At 39.2% G+C, this 19,836-nt stretch overlaps 1 protein-coding gene across 1 annotated transcript in view; it reads right to left on the bottom strand.

Moving 5' to 3' along the window:
- The window catches only part of Cpne3 (copine 3), a 55,031-nt gene extending 36,305 nt beyond the window's left edge, over positions 1-18,726 (bottom strand). The window contains exons 1-4 of the mRNA XM_051198440.1: positions 18,575-18,726; positions 3,647-3,786; positions 2,743-2,922; positions 536-610 (exon numbers count right to left, since the gene is read on the bottom strand). Coding sequence (XP_051054397.1) covers positions 536-610; positions 2,743-2,922; positions 3,647-3,778 — 387 coding nt within the window. The 5' untranslated portion in view covers positions 3,779-3,786; positions 18,575-18,726. The remainder of the gene's footprint in view (positions 1-535; positions 611-2,742; positions 2,923-3,646; positions 3,787-18,574) is intronic.
- Between the last annotated feature and the right edge of the window lie 1,110 nt (positions 18,727-19,836).

The following is a 19,836-nucleotide window of genomic DNA, read 5'->3' as shown; positions in this document are numbered from 1 at the left end:
TGTAATGACATGAAGCAGAAGCAATGACAGGAAGCTGCAGGAAAGAGTCTCTAGAGCTTTTGCTTGGTTTTGTTATTTTTTTTTTTTTTTTTTTTTTTTTTTTTACTTTTTAGACCATACCCAGCCAAGAGTTTCTAGGTTCAGTGGCCATGTTATAATATCCATTTAGATTGAAATCCATCATAGGGAGTTTGTGTCATGGCAAGAGGACCATGCTTCCTTTGTGGAGAACCAATCCGATTCATCCAGTTTACTATGCCTTTCCTCTCTAACTTATGAACTGACACATTCAAGGAAGAAGTGCTCCTGACCTTGATGACAACTTAAACAACTGAAGAAACGAATCCCTATAATTCATTTTTTTCTTCTGTTAGCAAGAAAGCTTCCATTTCTAATGACTATTAGCATAGGGTGAATGGAATGCAATGTTCAAGATCAACTGATCAGGCACAGCTATAGATTATTTGCTTGTTATCTCCTGTCTTATTAGACTTAATAGACTCTCCCTTGAAGTAAAAGATTATATTATTTTTACCGTAATACTCCCCTTCCCTGCAGGTCTGCCATTTCTGAGCACCAGTGGTCGAGTTAACTTCTTACTGGAAACAATCTGTCAAAAGCAGAAAGCAATACTTCATCTTGTGAATTGCTGAACCACATACTTTTTTTAAAAAAAGAAGTTGAATATAAAGTTCACTTAAAGTCATTAGAAAGTGTGACATTAAAACTATATCCCTTAAAGACATTTGGAATGCATCTTTAAATTTAAAACCCATTTGCAAAAATCTTGAAGAACTTCTGTCTGGCAGCTATTATCTCCCTACCCATTAGGTTGCTCACTCATTCCTTAAGAGTTTAGCTCATTCCTCAGAATGGAAAAAAAAAAAAAAAAAAAAAAAAAAGAGTCCAGATTTTCATCTCCTATACTGGCCTAAAAACCCTCTGAAGGTAAAGGTAGGCCTCAGAATACCCAATACCTGCGATTCAATTTTCCAACTGGCACAGAACTTTGATATGTAACTTCTAGAAAAGACCACATTTCTTGCTGGTGCAGTGGTAGTGCTCACCTTTAATCTCAGTACTGGAGAGGCAGAGGCAGGTGTCTCTCTCTCTGTGAGTTCAAGGCCAGCCTGGTCTACACAGAGAAACCCTGTCTCAAAAGATCATGTTGCTTAAAATGATAAAGTATTTATGTCTAGGTTCTTTGAAAAATGTCTTTCAAATTCATTAGAACTTTGGCGACATTGTGATTTTTATTCTTTGATTAATAAATATGCCTCTACTTGTGTTATAAAATACTACTCATGAACAACACAACTAATCAGTTCCATACTGCCCTTGAGACATGAGAACTAGAAGTGATTCAAACCTGGAAAATAAATCCAGAAAAGCAACTCTGAGAAATAACTGTAACTCAATGAAAATAAAAATTATTCTCACTTCCCTGTGTTTTTCTCAATTTATACAAATGATCATGATCTTTCTATATAAATCAGAGTTAAGAGCAAAAGGACAAACCGCTACTCTGAACATGCTCATAAAATGACACAAGTGACAGAGCTAGCTCAGGAAATTACCCTGAGAAGTCTAAGGGGTCATTGAAGATTTGAGGGGGAAGAGAGCTAAATGGCACACTTACGGTGGTGGGAAGAAGAGAGATGGGGAACAGGCAGTAGCAAAACTACGGTTACAAAACAGCAACAAAGTAATTTTATGGTTGGGGGTCACCACAACTTCAGGAATTCTATTAAAGGGTCACAGCATTAGGAAGGCTGAGAACCACTACCCTAGAGTCTCACTGGAGTCATCCTGGAAGGAACACAAACCTAATACAACTAAAGTACAAGATGACTATTACAGAAATACCAACTTTTAAAAATTATACTAACAACCTGTGATGGATTAAATAAGAATGGCCCCCATAGGCTCATATACTTGAAAGCTTGGTCATCAGGGAGTAGCACTACATGGCAGGGATTAGGAGGTGTGGCCTTGTTGGAGTAAGTATGGTCTTGTTGGAAGAAGTGTGCCACTTGGGGTAAGCTTTGGGATTTCAAATGATCAAGCCAGGCCCAGTGTCTCATTCTTCCAGCTGCCTGTGGATCCTGATGTAGAACTCTCAGCTACTCTCCAGCATCATGTCTTCCTGCATGCTGCCATCCTTCCTAACATGATGGCAATAGACTAAACCTCTAAATTATAAGCCAGCCCCAAATAAATGTTTTCCTTTATAAGAGTTGCTGTGTGGTCATGGTATTTTTTTCACAGCAATAGAACACTGATTAAGACACAATGTTTAGCAGGGCGGTGGTGGTGCATGACTTTAGTCCCAGCACTCAGAAGGCACAGGCAGGTGGCTCTGTGAGTTCGAGGCCAGCCTGGTCTACTTATCAAGTTCTAGGACAGCCTCCAAAGCTACAGAGAAAACCCTGTTTTGAAGGAAAAAAAAAAAAAAAAAAAAAAAAAAAAAAAAAGACACAACATTTATCAAAAACACTCAACTCTTTGGTTTAAACCCCACACAAAATAGCTAGATGTGATGGCACACACATGTAATCATATAACACTCTGGAGGCAGAGGTTAGAGGGTTACCATATTTTTAAGTCCAAACTAGGCTACATAGCAACTATGAGGACAACCTCCCCCACCCAAAAAAAAAAAAAAAAACAAAAACAAAAAACAAGCAAGCAAACAAACAAACATCCAGACAAATGAAAAGGTAATGAGAACTAAATACTCACTTGTCCAAGAGTAACTTCAAATTCTCCTAAGAAGTCATCATCACTCAGCTCTATAGTTTTGTTGTCAATGTCGTAAATTCCAAATTTCAATTTCTGAACAACTTCAAAGTAGTAATCAATAATAAATGTCTTAGAAAATTTTGGGCTCAAAGAATTCTTAATCCTTTCTGTCCGTTCAACCTATACTCACACACACACACACCAAAAAAAAAAAAAAAAAAAAAAAAGACTTTTTTCAGATCCAAGAACTTAGATTTTTTTTTTTAACATCTTTATGTTATACATGAGCATGAAGACTAAAGGAAATTTCTCTTGTTAAAATTTGTATATATTTGGAGGAATACTGATAGTATGACATATATGAGGTCAGGGGACAATTTGCAGAGGTCAGCTGAAAAATTGAAGAGTCAGTTCTTCCCTATCATGTGAGTTCTGGGCTCAAACATAAATTGTTTTGTTTAGCCATCTAGCCATTGAGCCATATCACTGGTCTATTTGTCATTTATATTTTGGGAATTTCTCTATAAACATGAGGAATTGTGCTATCAAGGGCAAATATATAGGGGAAAAATGCACTAACAGATGAGATGGTGCTGTGCTGTTGTTTGTTGACATATATGGGTGTTTTCCCTACATATACATCTGTGGACCACATGGGTACAGTGCCTGCAAAAAACCAGAAGGGGGTTCCAGATCCAGGGGAGGGAATAGGAGTTGCAGGTAGCTAAGCTATCATGTAGTTGCTGAGAATAGATCCCAAGTCATCTGGAAGATCAGCCAGGGCTCTTAACCTTCTAAGCCATATCTCCAATCCTACAATATTATTTTTAATATTTTAAGACAAACTCTTAATACTGTAAAATAGAAATGTAGACTGCTTTCCAGTGAAATTAAATAATATTACCTCATACCACTGTTGACCACTTGTGTTCATAAACAGCACACATAAAGGGTCCGACTTTGATGTTACATCTTTATCCAAAAGGTTGTCACAGGAAACATTTAGTTCCACCTTCGTGACACACTGGGCAGCCATGTCTTGAGCTGTCGGAGAACCAACGAGAAACAGTATCTTTAAGAGGCACAGTCACACCTTCCTGCCACCGAATCCCCCAGAAGAACCTGAAGGCAGAACAAAGGACCCAGCATCAGGACCCATTCCTGTCTTGCCCCTTTACCCCACAGTAGAGAGGTGAGTACAAGGGATGCCTCCAGCTGGCCACTTCCCCCTGTTAGAGTCCCCTGACCTGAGGCCACCAGACCCTCCTGCCACCAAATACCCGAGAGTGGCCTGGAGGCAGAACGAAGTATCCAGCATCGAATGCCATTTCTGTCATGCCCCTGCACCCTCCTTGAGAGAGGAGAGGATAGAGCCTAGAGCCATACCCACTAGGAGAGGGAGAGACCCCACCTTTACCCACTGGAAGAAGAGGTGGGAAGACGACACAAAAACAATTATATGACAATATATGACTTATATGACAAGACCAGAGTCTAGGGATTCTATGCCAGCAAGATCCAAACATCCCAACACAGATGAAGCAGACAAGAATGACCTTAAAAACAACTTTATGAAAATGACAGAGGCCCTCAAAGAAAATATGAGAAAATTGCTTAAAGAAACAGAAGAAAAAACAAACCAAAAAATGCAAGAAATGAACAAATCTCCTAAAGAAAGCCAAGGGGGGGGCATATGAAGGAAATAATTCAAACTGTCCATGACCTGAAAACTGAAATAGAGACAATAAAGAAAACACAAACTGAGGGAATGCTGGAAATGGAAAAGCTGGGTAAAGGATCAGGAACTACAGACACAAGCATAACCAACAGAATACAAAAGATGGAAGAGAGAATCTCGGGAGCTGAAGATAAACTAGAGGAAATATACTCATCAACCAAAGAAAATAGAAAATCCAACAAATCCTTAACACAAACTATCCCAGAAACATGGGACACCATGAAAAGGCCAAACCTAAGAATAATAGGTATAGAAGAAGGTGAAGAAGTCCAGCTTAAAGGTGCAGGAAACATATTCAACAAAATCATAGAAGGAAACTTTCCAAACCTGAAGAAGGACATGTCTATGAAAGTATAAGAAGCTTACCAAACACCAAACAAACTGGACCCCCCCAAAAAAAAAACAAAAAAAAGAAGTCCCCTCACCACATAATAATCAAAACACCAAAACATACAGAATAGAGAAAGAATATTAAGAGCAGTGAAGGAAAAAGGCCAAGTAAATATAAAGGCAGACCTATCAGAATTACACCTGACTTCTGCATGGAAACTATGAAAGCCAGAAGGTCCTGGATAGATGTTCTACAAACACTAAGAGACGACGGATGCCAGCCCAGACTACTATAATCCAGCAAAACTCTCAATCACTATAGATGGAGAAAACAAGATATTCCACAATAAAACATATCTACATATCCAGCCCTACAGAAAGCTCTGGAAGTAAAACTCCAACCCAAGGAAGTTAACTACACTCAGAAAATCATAGGCAATAGATAACCCCACTTTACTAGAAGTGAAAGGAAAAAGCAGGGTAAATCTACTCACAATACCACCAACAACAAAAAAATCAAAAACAAAAATTAACAATCAAGTGTCCTTAATTTCCCTCAATAGCAATGGTCTTAACTCACTTATAAAAAGACACAGGCCAACAGAATGGACATGAAGACAGAATCCATACTTCTGTTGCATACAAGAAACACACTTCAACTTTAAAGGCAGATGCTACCTCAGAGTAAAGGGTTTGGAAAAGATCTTCCAGTCAAATGGACCCAAGAAACAAGCTGGTGTAGCTATCCTAATATCTATCAACAAGATAGACAAACCTTTATCCAAACTAACCAAAAAAGCAGGGAGTGAACATGAAAATTAACAAAATCAAAAAAGGGGATATAACAATGGACACTGAGGAAATCCAGAGAATCTTCAGGTCATACTTTGAAAACTTGTACTCCACAAAATTCAAAAATTTAAAGGAAATGAACAAATTTCTGGATAGATATCACTTACCAAAATTAAATCAAGAACAGATAAGCAATTTAAAATAGACCTATAACCCCTAATGAAATAGAAGCAGTCATCAAAAGTCTACTAACCAAAAAAAGCCCAGGGCCAGATGGTTTCAGCCCAGAGTTGTATCAGAAATTTAAAGAACAGCTAATACCAATACACCTCAAGATGTTCCACACACAAAAAGCAAAAGGTTCATTACCAAACTCTCTTTATGAGGCCACAATTACCTTGGTACCCAAACCACACAAATACACAACCAAGAAAGAGAACTATAGACTAATATCCCTCATGGACACTGATGCAAAAATACTCAATAATTAACAGTGGCAAATCAAATCCAAGAATACATCAGAGAAATCATCCACCATGACCAAGTAGGCTTCATCTGGGAATGCAGGGATGGTTCAATATACGAAAATCTATCAACGTGCTCTCTTTTGCTCTTTCTCTGTTCTCTTTTCTCTCTTTTCAGCTCTTCTCTCTGTCTCTACTCTTTCTCCTCTTCTCTTCTGTTCCTGGTGCCTCTATGTCTCTTCCATTCCTCCTCACTCCCCTTCTAAATAAACAAACGCCTCATTTAAGCAAAAAAAGAAAGAAAAAGAAAAAAAATCCATCAATGTAATCCACCATATAAACAAACTGAAAAAGAAAAACCATGTGATCATCTCACTAGATGCTAAAAAAGCCAACAACAGGAATATATGTAAACATACTAAAAGCAATATACAGTATAAGCAACAGCCAACATCAAACTAATGAAGAGAAACTCAAAGCAATTCCTCTAAAATCAGGAACAAGACAAGGCTGTCTCCATATCCCTTCAATATTGTATTTGAAGTTCTAGCTAAAGCAATAAGACAACTAAAGGAGATCAAGGGGATACAAATTGGAAAGGAAGAAGTCAAACTGTCACTATTTGCATATGATATGACAGCTTAGATAAGTGACTGGAATAACTCCACAAGGGAACTTCTACAGCTGATAAACACCTTCAGTAAAGTGACAGGACAAAAGATTAACTCAAAAAAAAAAAAAAAAAAAAAAAAAAAAAGTCAGTAGCCCTACTATATACAGACAATAAAGGGGCTGAGAAAGAAATCAGAGAAACATCACCCTTTACAATAGCCACAACAACATAAAATATCTTGGGGTAATGCTAACCAAACAAGTGAAAGACCTATATTAAGAACTTTGAGTCTTTCAAGAAAGAAATTAAAGAAGATACCAAAGAATGAAAAGATCTCCCATGCTCTTGGATAGGTAGGGTCAACATAGTAAAAATGGCAATTTTGCAAAAAGTAATCTACAGATTCAATGAAATCCCCATCAAAATCCCAACACAATTCTTCACAAGCCTTGAAAGGACAATACTCAACTTTATATGGAAAAACAAAGGACCCACGATAGCCAAAACAACCCTGAACAATAAAGGAACTTCTGGAGGCATCACAATCCCTGACTTCAAGCTCTAGTATAGAGCTATAGTTCTGAAAACAGCTTGGTATTGGCACAAAAATAGACAGGTAGACCAATGGAATTGAATTGAAATCCCTAATATTAACCCACACACCTATGAACACTTGATTTTTGACAAAACAGCTAAAAGTATACAATGGAAAGAGGAAAGCATCTTCAACAAATGGTGCTGGCATAACTGGATGCTGGTGTGTAAAAGACTGCAGATAGACCCATGTCTATCACCATGCACAAAACTTAAGTGAAAATGGATCAAAGACCTCAACATAAATCCAGCCACACTGAACTTCTTAGCAGAGAAAGTAGGGGTTCCCTTGAAGAATTGATAGAAGAGACTGTTTCTTGAACATAATACTAGTAGCAAAGACACTGAGGTTGACAATTTGTAAATGGGACCTCCAGAAACTGAGAAGCTTCTGTAAAGAACACAGTCAATAAGAAAAACCGTCAGCTCACAGAGTGGGAAAAGATCTTCAACAACCCCACATCTAACAGAGGGCTGATCTCCAAAATATACAAGGAACTCAAGAAGCTAGTCACCAAAACAGCAAATAATGCAATTAAAATGTGGGTACAGCCGGGCGTTGGTAGTACATGCCTTTAATCCCAGCACTCGGGAGGCAGAGGCATGTGGATCTCTGCGAGTTTGAGTCAGCCTGATCTACAGAACTAGTTCCAGGACAGGCTCCAAAGCAATAGAGAGAAACCTTGTCTCAGGGGAAAAAAAAAAAAAAAAAATGTGGGGTACAGTACTGAATAGAGAATTCTCAATAGAGGAATCCAAAAATGGGTGAAAGACACTTAAGAAAGTTCTGAACATCTTAGTCAGAGAAATGCCAATCAAGGAAACTTTGGGATACCATCTTACTCCCGTCAGCATGGCTAAAATTGGAAATACCAATGACAGTTTATGCTGGAGAGGATATGGAGAGAGGAGTACACTCCTCCACTGCTGTCCATCTTTCTGTCCCCTGAGTCCTGTGATTAAAGGTTGTGCCACCACTACTTAGCTCTATGGCTAGCTAGTATGACTGCTGGGATTAAAGGTGTGTATCACCACTGCCTGACCTCTATGGCTTGTGTCTAGCTTTACATTCTGAAGCCTCTTGCAAGCTTTATTAAATCATAAATAATATATGACCAAAAAAATTCTCTACAACAAACCAAACAAGTTTGCTTCTAAAGATGGGGAGAACTCAACCAAGAATATAAGTATTTATGCACAAAATGATTCTCACATCAGAGGCACAGCATATCAGTAGAAAAATATTTTTTCTCTCCTGAGTAGTCTCAAACAAAAGCTACACAAACAATATGCTGGCATGGCAAATTATTTAAGAACTTGCTGACAGTTACCATTACTACACTGTGGCCAGAAAGCAAATTCCCTCTACAACAACACTCTAATCACCCAAACGAGTCAGACGGCCAGCCGCCTCTCTATGCAATATACCCACTGACCTCCAGAAATCCAGTACAGTGAATAGCAAGTGGAAGAAATTAAGTAAACATTTGGGTCTAGAATTTTGCAGCTATGAACATTCATAAAAATACTCTTGACTGGTGCCCTTTTTATTAACTGTCAAGTACATGATATGTGAAGAAAACAGTGTAATTCATGAACACATTGTAATGGGAGAAGATAAACTAATGTTCTGCGTGCTTTGAGGATAGAAAACAGGTCATTTTTCTGCAATAACTGACCAATCAATCAGAAGAATATGTAAGCAACTCAAGAAGATTCTATAGGTTTCTCCCTAAGCAGGGTCATAGAGAGGATACCAAAAGAAACACTTAGGATGAGGTGCTTAGCTAACAGTCCCCAACAGACTATACAAATCAAATGAAAACTAAGACATGCAGTGTAACCTGCGGTGAATATGAAATACATGGCCACTACCATGCTCTGCTGAAATCTTCCTGTTTGTCAGTGTTTCACAAGAAACAATCTAAAGGAGGAAATATTTTCATTATGTAATTTTTTCCATTTGCCAGTCAGTCATTTTTAGGTAAAGAGGTTGCTTTTAGAGTTATTTTCCAGAAGGTAGGTGGGCAGGAGTGTGTGATAATATATTACTTATGATTTAATAAAGACTGCCTGAAGTATCAGAATGCAAAGCCAGACATCACAGTTAGCTATAGAAGCTGGGCAGGGGTGGAACACAACTTTAATCCCAGTACTCAGGAGACAGGAAGATGGATCTCTATTAGTTCAAGGCCACACTGAGCTACACGAAATTGATCCAGACTAAAAGAGAAATAGCTCATGTAAAGGAGATCTCAACACTTGGGATCCCATACCTTTAATCCCAGGATTTGAGAAGTATAAAAGAAGCAAAGGGTCTCGTGTGGGAATTAGTACAGCCACACTGAGGACAGGGCAGTCCTTTCAGCCTGAGATAGAGGCAAGAGCTAGTGGCGTGGCTGCTTTGCTTTTCTGATCTTCAGCGTGAAGTTTGAACCCCAATATTTGTCTCTGTGTTTTATTGTTCAAGTTACAGGAGTGACAGGGAATAAGTGTCCTATTAGGCCAAAATAAACAAGAAAATGGTTTGGGTCTGGTTCCTTAGGTTTATCCCTTTGGTCTTGAGACAAAACACATCACAGTGGCAGCACACACGTTACAGGGTGCCAGTGACTTCAGGATAGACAAGCAGCAGAGAGAATAATGCCTATGCATTCTACTTCTTCATCCCCTTGCACGACATCTGGGCCCCAAGTCCCTTGGGCACTGCCACCTTACTTCAAGATGGATCTTACCACCTAGCTAATCCTTTCTGGAAATGCCCCCAAGCATACCCAGAGTGTGCTAAACCAGTAACCTAGACATTCTCACTACATTGAGAGTTTAAAAGCAGCTTGGACTACATCACATCCTGTCTCAAAAACCCCAAACCAATTAACTATCAAACAAAAAAGAGAGTTCTTTTAAAAATGTTAGATGAGTTGGGGCTGGAGAGATGGCTCAATGTAAGGAGTAAGGTTTTCCTCCTGCCGCTGGTCTTGTCCTGCCGCCGCGCCAGCCACAATTAACACACAGAGACTCTGTATTAGATATAATGCTGTTGGCCAGGTATTAGTTTCTTATTGGCTAGCTCTGTCTTAATTATTAACCATTTCCATGTATTTCCACATGGTCTTACGTGGTCTTCTTACCGGGGAAAGGGGCAAAATGCTTTAATTCAAAAATTTAAGTCTAAGGACAAGTTACTGGGGAAAAGAATTTCTATTTTTGTTTCCACAGAAAATGAAAAGCTGTGGATTCCTTGCAGACTAATGTGGTTTGATCAAGCCAGACCCCCTGAAACAGAGTTCCTGGTGATCCAACATTCAGAGCAGCTTGAACAAGGCAGCCTTGCAGACTATAGCCAGGATTTCTGCATCTTCTTAGGATCCCCAGAACAGCGCCCCCTGTCATCAGGAAGTAGTTTGGAAAAAACAACGCCCAAATTCCCAAATATTGTTTATAAATGTTTGTTTTCATTTAAATGGGCTTGATTATAAATGGTTAATGACAACAAACAATCTCCTTTTAAAGGTAAAAAGGGGATCATGGTATAGATATGAATACTTTGTGTTGGAATGGATTTTATTGATACAAATTTAAGGTCAATTTTGTGATATGTATATTTCTCCTCTTGTTTAGATATTGTGTTTGCATAGATCATTTAGAAATGTAATGTATAATTTAGTACAGATTATAGATAGTTACCTATGATAGTCAAAACTTTAGTTAGGTGAGGAATATTTTCTAAATGTGCAGAGATGTATTTGAGATAGATAGGAATTCTTCAAACCTTTCAAAGACCTACAGAATATGGCATTTAAAATGGTTTAGGGTTTTTCTTGACAATGAGGAACAATTGCTCCTGGCAACACCACCTGCGTCAAGCGTCAGAAAGGAAGATGGACATTGAAGAAACTCATTATGGAGTTTACTTCCAATATGGCAAGACTAGCTATTTGGACAAGATACTGCTTTTGTCTGGACTGTTTGACTTTATGCTGTATAAACTGGACATGCAGGACCCATAGAAAAGTAACTGCTGAGTCAAGATGGACATTGCTACAGAGTTCCTGCTTCATGGAAGCGTCTGCCAGACAGTCTGCAGGACACACAAAAAAGTGACTTACAAACTGCCAATACAAGAAGACAGTTTAAAGTTTCCTGCTTTGCTGAAGAGTCTGCCAGACACACTATGGCCTATGGGCTGAAGATGGAAGATTACAGAAGAACTTCAGGTGACTGACAAGGCAATATGCCTCTGTCATTTCTAGAGTTTATATATTATCCTTCTGTGGTCTTTGAAGGAGTTGAAGACAGTTATGGTTATAGTTTTCCTTAGTTAGGATTAAAGATAAGTTACATATAGGACTTTAGACTCACAAAGATAAAATAGATGATGAAAAATTTTCTTAAATCTTGCAAATGTTAATGGATTAAATATTGCTAACAGTGATTCTTACTTGATAACTGTTGTGTTATATATTTTGCTATGTTAAGGTTAAAACCCTTCTTTTTATTTAGACAGAAAAGAGGCGATGATGGGAAATGTCATTCTGTATATGTTTCTCATACTGGTTAATGAATCAAGCACTGTTGGCCAATAGGAAAGGAAGATAGGAGGGACTAGGAGACAAGAAAGAAAGAGGAAGTAGTGAGGAGGAGTCAAGATGGAAACTGGGGAGACAAAGACACTAGCCCCTTTCCCTGGTAAGAAGACCACGTAACACCACGTGGAAATACATAGAAATGGGTTAACAATTAAGACAGAGCTAGCTGATAAGAAACTAATACCTGGCCAACAGCATTATATCTAATACAGAGTCTCTGTGTGTTAATTGGGGCTGGTGCGGCGGCGGGACAAGACCAGCGGTGGGAGGAAAAACCTTACTCCTTACAGCTCAATGGTTAAGAGCACTGGCTGCTCTTCCAGAGGTCCTGTGTTCAATTCCCAGCAACCACATGGTGGCTCGCAACCATCTGTGATGAAATCTGGTGCCCTCTTCTGGCCTGAAAGCACACATGCAGACAGAATACTATATGCACAATAAATAAATAAATCTTTAAAAAAAAATGTTAAATGAGGGCTGGAGATGTAGTACAGTTGTTAGGATACTTGTTTACCATGCATGGAGCCCTGGGTGTTTAGTTCACTTAGTAAGTAGAAGCAGGAAGATCAAAAGTTCAAGGATGCCTTTGGTCATATAAATTAGATGACAGCCTGGGCTAGGTAATAAACACACACACAATACTTACCCTGTAGTTACTCTTATTCACACCAGACCAAAGCTACAACCTAGATGTTCTACTCCCAATGACAAAATGCTCCCAGGGCAATAAAGTGCCTCTAATTAATATTTACTTGATGTGATAATAATATTATGTAATTAATTGAGTCTATAATTGTTAGCATATCAAATAAAATGTTTATGATGACACAATGAATAGTGAAATAGGATCTCAAAATTAAAAGGTTAATATTTAGGTTGTAATTGTTAACATCTTCCTTAAACAACTGTAAGTAGAGTCACAGCAGTCTGTCAGGGAGTGGAAGGAGTAGGGTGGCTTATATTATAGAAAAGTTCCTCTTTGAGACAGTTCATTAGTCCGCAGGTTGCTTATTGCTATTATTTTATTTTATGATATCTGAGTGTTTTGTCTACATGTCTAAGTGCATATGTATACATATACACAACCCCATTAAGCTAAGAAATTAATAAATGTATGTATAAATCCCTCAAGAGGCAGAGGTAGACATATTTCTGGGAGTCCAAGGCCAGCCTGTTCTACATAGTGAGTTACAGGACAGGCACTCTCTACAGTGAGACACCCATCTAAAAACAGACAACCCAAAACCAAACAAAAATAAATAAATAAATAGAAGTATGATTCCATTCAAAGACCAGTAATCCAACCATCCCCTAAAACTTCACCTCTGACCACCAGTGCTCTGAGGACCAAGCCTCTAACATGGGATCTTGAGGGACATTTAAAATCCAAACCACAGTACATACTGCACTTAAGGCCAGATTCCGACCATTGGTGTAGCTTAGTGGTAGAGTGCATTTTCTCTACACCTTAAGCCCTCAGGATCCAAATAAATAAATAAATAAATAAATAAATAAATAAATAAATAAATACATAAGCAAGAAAGCAACCAGCCTCTGAGAATAAAAGTCTTAATTCAAGAGAACTTAAAGCTGGATGTGATGACACAAGCCTGTACCAGTACTTGGGATATAGAGGTTGAGACATGAGTTCAAGTCCAGCCTCCATTACTGGACTTGAAGGAAAGAAAAAGAAAATGAATTTCATTTCCTAAGAAGACAGTGACACCGAGTTATTTCTGTTTGGCTGCTGTTTCCATCCTTGTTATAGATATGAGAAATGAAAATGAGGAATGTCAAGTGTAAAAAAATCACCCATGACAGAGGACACTGTTTTCACCTTATTACGATGAAAACAAGAAGGGTCACTGGAGAAGTGAAAGCACACCAGGATTCTGGATTGGATGTGATGGTGGACATGTGGGCAGGGGCTTAACTTCTCCAGACCTTGCTTCTCCCAGTGTGAAATCTGTGACTCAGTATCTTCAGGTATGCCCAACATCTGTCTCTTCAAGTCTGTGTCCTTTAAATCTAATGTAATTACACTGTATAACTTGTGTAGGAAGTGCTACTCAAGGACTCAAAAAAAAAAAAATGTACATATGAATACTTTCTCACTGTGAGCCAGCTGTGCAGAAGTGTGGCCATGTACTATGTCACACGCTCTAATGAAACTGAAGTCCTTTACGAGTCTCCTTTTCTCAGAGCTCTCTATGAAGTTTCCACTGCTTGTTACCTACCTCTGGTGTTGAGCCACCAGAACTTCCCACCTGCCTTGTGACCTCTATCTTGATTCTATACATGTGTTTTTTAAATCTGGCTCCCTTCTTAGCTGGGTATTGGGACCATTCTGCTGGATAAGATCAGCATTTCAGTTGTTACACAGTTGGTAGTGAACAATGATAGAAAAGTCCTCTTTGGCCTGATGGTCTTACAAGCCAGAATCCCAGCATTCAGGAAGCAGAAGCAGGAGGAGGTGAGTTCAAGGCCAGCCTGGGACCTTATCCCTTTTCACATACATATGAAATGATGCATTATGTCTAGTGCCTGTAAAAATTAGCAAAGCAACAATGTAGGTGCAGTTTAACGTGTCCTCTTTAAAAACTTTAGTGTTTTGTTTGCTTTGCTGGTTTTTTTTTCTTTCTTTCTTCCTTCCTTCCTTCCTTTCTTTCTTTCTTTCTTCCAGTTCTTACACTTCTTTGCATTGTCACCTTAATGTCTAGAGGAATTGACTTTTCTTTTTAATTTTTTAAACTATTTTTCTTATTTTACGTATTGATTTCAGTTCCCTCTTCCTCCCTCCCATGCCCTCTGACCCTCCTCCCACCCCCACTCCACAGGGAGGATGATGCCTTCCAGGAGGGATCATCAAAATCTGTCAAGTCATTTAGACTAGGGTCTAGACCCTCCCTCCTGTCTCTAGGTTAAGGGAGTATCCCTCCATGGGGAAAGTGATCCCAAAGTCCTTTCATGCACCAGGGATACATCCTGGTTCCACTGTCAGAGGTCCCTTAGACTGCCCAGGCCTTCTGAGATCCATGTTCAGGGGGTCTGGGTCAGACTAATGCTGGATTCCCAGCTATCAGTCTGGGGGTCCATGAATGCCCCCTTGTTCGGGTCAGCTGTCTCTGTGGGTTTCTGTAGCCTGGTTTTGACCCCTTTTCTTATTACTTCACCCTCTCTGCAACTGGATTCTAGGAGTTCTGCTCAGTGATTAGATGTGGGTGTCTGCTTCTGTTTCCATCAGCTACTATAACAGGGTTCTATGATGGCATATAAGTTATTTATCAATCTCATTATCAGGGAAGGTAGCCTCTCCACTGTTGCTCAAATTGTTAGTTGAGATCATCCTTGTAGGTCTCTGCACATTTCTCTAGAGTCAGTTTTCTCTTCAAACCTATAATGGCTCCCTCTATTATGGTATCTTTTTTTTTTTCTTCTCTCCTCTATTCCTCCCCTGACTCAATCTTCCTAGTCCCACATGTTCTCCTCTCTGTCTAGAGGAATTGTAATAGCTTCATTACAAAGGTAATGAAGTACTTGGGTGTGATTGCATGGACCCATAATCCCAGCACTTGATGTATGGAGGCTGGATTTGAAGGTCATCCTTGTCTATACTGCTGTTCCACCAGGCTACATGAGACTCTTTTCAAAAAAAAAAAAAAAAAAAAAAAAAAAAAGACAAAGGAAAAGAAAAAAGAAAGGAAGGAAAGAAAAGAAAAAGCCAGGCAGTGGTGGTACTCGCCTTCAATTCCAGCATTAGGGAGGCAGAGAACAGCCAGGGCTATACAGAGAAACCCTGTTTGGAAAAGCCAAAAAAAAAGGAAGAAAGAAAGAAGGGAGGGAGGGAAGGAGGGAGAAAAGAAGAAAGGAAGGAAGGAAAAAACAGGGCAAAGCAAAACAAAACACTAAACTTTAAACTGTACTCATTGTTGCTTTGCTGTTTTTTACAGGAACTAGACATAAGATATTTCATAAGATGATGTTTCAAAATGTTTACTAAAATGACTGTAATATTCCTTCCTCATGGAGAAACTATTACTATGCCATCTACCTAATAACTACTTAAGTATGAGTATAATATTGACTAATTTTCACCTCTTTTTAAAGATTATGATTCCATTTAGTTAAGCAGTTATATATAAAAGAAAAAAAAAAGCCTGTCCAAAATAAATAAATAAGAAAAATTTCCAGTATCCAATTCCTAGCCTTCTTCAAATACATTTAACCTAGCACATAACATAGCTACAGCTACAGTTTAAACATAGTTATCAGAGTCTTATCAAAATGAATATATAATAAGTTCAGTTGGTTATCATGAGATACTTAATATTAAATAAATCTATGATTAAGTGATTACTTAAACTATTTCTTGTCAACTCTTAACTAATCTTTTTTTTTATCTGCCTTCTACCTCATTCATTTCTGTTTTAACCTAGGCATCAGAACCTACAAGACAAATTTAAGAACATAAAGGAAAACACAAGAAGGAAGTTAGACTGCAAGATAAAGGAAACAGAAAGGACTTGACAGTAAAGGTTTGGACTCAAGAGCCCAAGAACTAATGGAAGTAGTATTGATTCTTACTAAAAGATCCATCACAGAGCTCATGCTCTGATACAGACTAGAGCCTTACTATGAATATTTAAAGGTCAAAATATCATGAAATCACTTTTCACAGGCAACATTTTCTTTTTTGACGTGGCTGTCGAGTGTACTTAAATCGTCGATGAAAGAAATTTCTAGAAAAGAGGTAGTTTAACAACAACAGAAGCAACAGAAGATGTCAAGAAACACCATGCACAAAAGCACACAAAGAACTTACATGGCATAGGAAAAATATGAACCTGAGCAGATAGTGCAGAAGGAATTCCATGGTAAAGAATGTGAATATTTTTTTTAATTTTACATCCTAGTGTAGAGTGATTGAGCCCAAGGCCTCCAGCCCCATAAAATATCTTAAAATAGGTAACTGTTAGAGCTTTCTTACATGTAGCTATTTTATAGATCATGGTCTATAAATGTTCACAGCTCTAAGTAAAATCAGAAAATATGTTCAATTACTAACATGCCTTTAGAGGTGATGAATTCTTTTGTTCCCCCAATTCTAGAATCTAAACTTTTTGGGGCTAGGTCAGAAAAAGAATACTTCATTTTCTTTCTGTATCGGGCAACTATTAATCTGTCAAAGCCAGAAATTCAGTTTTGCCTCAGTAAGAGAGCTCCTGCATGGTCCTGTTGCCAAAAAGAACTGCCTTTGTAAAGAATTCTCACAAAGGCAAAAAAAAAAAAAAAAAAAAAAAAAGCCTTGAAAAGCAGAGTAATCCTGAGAATACATTTTCTCAGTTCTCTTTTCCCAAGCTTTGCTGTTTCCACCTACCTATGTTCTAGGCCTGAACAGGTTTTATTTGGATGTAACTGGCTAACAAGATGTGTGGAAGTATATATAGTTTATCATTATTTGTGTACCAGACACTTTGCTGAATTCTTTACAAATATTTTACATAATCCTCACAAAAGCTCTACGACATAGTGGTGTTGTTATCTATTTTACAAATGTAGAAACATGCCTTAAAGGGGTACATATCCTACTCAAACGTTAGACAGGTTAACACAGAAAATACTTGAAACCTGACAGATAACCATGAAATCATGTTCGTTTACATTTGCAAATCTTATACTATACTTATACTATAAAACCATACAGTATATCTTATATAAAAGCATACAGACCTGGATCAAAACTTAACGCTAATCACTTGACACATACAGTTACGAAATTAAGTCAGTCCCAGTTTCCTGAAGAATGAAGACGATAATAGTACCATTTAAACTGTGAGCTAACATATATATATATATATATATATATATATATACACACACACACACATATATATATATATATATATATGTATGTTATATATATATAGTTATATATATATATAACATACATATATATATATAACTGTTAGCACAGTGGCTGTGGATCACTGCGATCCATTACTATTTTTAACCCCGCCCTACTCTCTATTTGATTATCCTCACTTGGCCACCAACGAGTAACAGAGGGGAAGCAAAAGTTGCATTAGGTCAAGTGCATTTGGTCCAGCACTAATGGTCACTTTGCTCCTTCATGTTTCTGACTGAAAAACAAATTCCACTGCCCTTCCTCCACGGCCGGTGTGCAGTAAGCCCGAAGCACCGGGCAGACTTTAGATGCCAGTACAGGTGCAGGAACTACTAGGACTTCACGCTGTCTTGACTTTGCACTGAATTCGGTATCACCTTTCCCCAAACCATGCAGCCTCTCCCTCCACCAATCCCCACACGACCGGTTCGTCTGGTTCACCAAACTCTGCCTGCTGAGCTGACATTTCGGAGCAAGTAACCCTTCGCCCCACCCTGCCCTTCCCGGGGCCCCGCGGTCCGTCCAGGTGCACGAGCTGCAGGCCCAGGAGGCGCTTGCAGCCCAAGGCTGACTCCTAACCCCGAGCCCGGTGCCTCGACTGGCCGCGGACCCGGCACGCGCCGCCCGGGAACCCCAGGGTGGGCACCGGAAGACCGCGGAGCACTTCCAGCGCCCGGCCTGGCGGGCCGAGCGGCGCGAAGCCTGCGGGCCCTAATTCTCTGTGCCAAGACCAAGCCCGCTCCCCGGGAAGCTTCAGGCTTGGGCTGGGCCACACAGCTCCTGAGCTGGGAAATGTCACGCACTCACGTGCGAAGTCGCCGAGGAAGCCGAATGAGGGTGGAGACCCAGCAGAGAGCACCACAAGGTGGCCAGCACAGGGGGATCTTTACTGGAACCTGAGGGCTGGCCCGCAGAGGGGCGGGGTTCGAGGGCGGAGTCCTGGAGCCGCTCAGGGCGAAGGCGGGGCTCATGGGTGGGACCAAGATTTGATTGTGGTAGTAGTGAACTTGTTCCCCAGCCCATTTCACTCCAGTTTTCTTGGCTGGTACTGCCTGCTGATGTTTAAGGACCTCTCACAAAACCCAGAGTTGACATGAGGCATTAAAATACCAGAACCGGGAAGCTTGCAGAGTTCCCAGTTTGTGACTAACAAACATCTGGAACTCTAGAGGATCTATGGTTAGACAGGTCATAGGCCGTAAGTGGGAACCAGAGACTGATGAATGTACAGAGTATTAACCCAACTCCTAATAACTTACCGTTAAAACCATAGATGAATGCACCTATCATCTCTTAACAGTGATTAACACAGAGTCCCACAAATAGTAGAAGCACAGAGAATAGGAGACTAAGGAAAGTTCAGCCCTACATGGGACATCTGTATCAAGACCCACTGTGATGATTGAAGAAGATAGAAAGAAAAGAATGTCATTGAGTAACTACAAGGAAACTGTTTTCTGGGCCATTTCACATGTGAACTCCCAGCAATTGTGACAGCATGCAAAAAGAAAAAGAAAAAAAAAAAAAAAAAAAAAAAAAAAAAAAAAAAAAAAAAAAATAGGCAAAATCTCGGGATGGAGAGAGGCAGGCTGAATGAAGTGCTGGGAGAAGGAGTTAGTTTCTTTTAAGGGAGTAGTCCCTGGTAAATCAACCATGCTCCCCTTTAGTCTACTCTCAATACAGAAGGACCCAATATAAAATGTAAATTAGATCTGGCCTAGTCACACAAAGAAAACATTCAAAATTCTTAGTGTCGATGAGAAAGGACAGTGCTAGCCACCCACCTTGTCACAGATCTTTATCTCCTACTTCCTCCTTGCTTGCTGGTCATGAAAATTTCCATTTGCCTTTCCAAAGCAGGACTTTGCATGCTTATTTCACTCTCCACAAAATGCTTTGCCCCTAAAGATCTTTATGACTCACTTCTATGGGTATTAATTCAAAAATTCGGAGTGAGTTTTCTCTGGCCATTATCCAATTTAGGATTGTAATGTTTGGCTGAGGTAGCTGTGCAGTTATAAATACTAAATGCCTACCTAACTGGAACGAGGCTCTGTATTCAATGCTTA

Source organism: Phodopus roborovskii, unplaced genomic scaffold (assembly GCF_943737965.1).
Source record: "Phodopus roborovskii unplaced genomic scaffold, PHOROB, whole genome shotgun sequence".
NCBI classification, from domain to species: domain Eukaryota; kingdom Metazoa; phylum Chordata; class Mammalia; order Rodentia; family Cricetidae; genus Phodopus; species Phodopus roborovskii.
The sequence above is the reverse complement of the archived record's forward strand: the minus strand, read 5'-3'. Positions and strand labels throughout refer to the sequence as shown.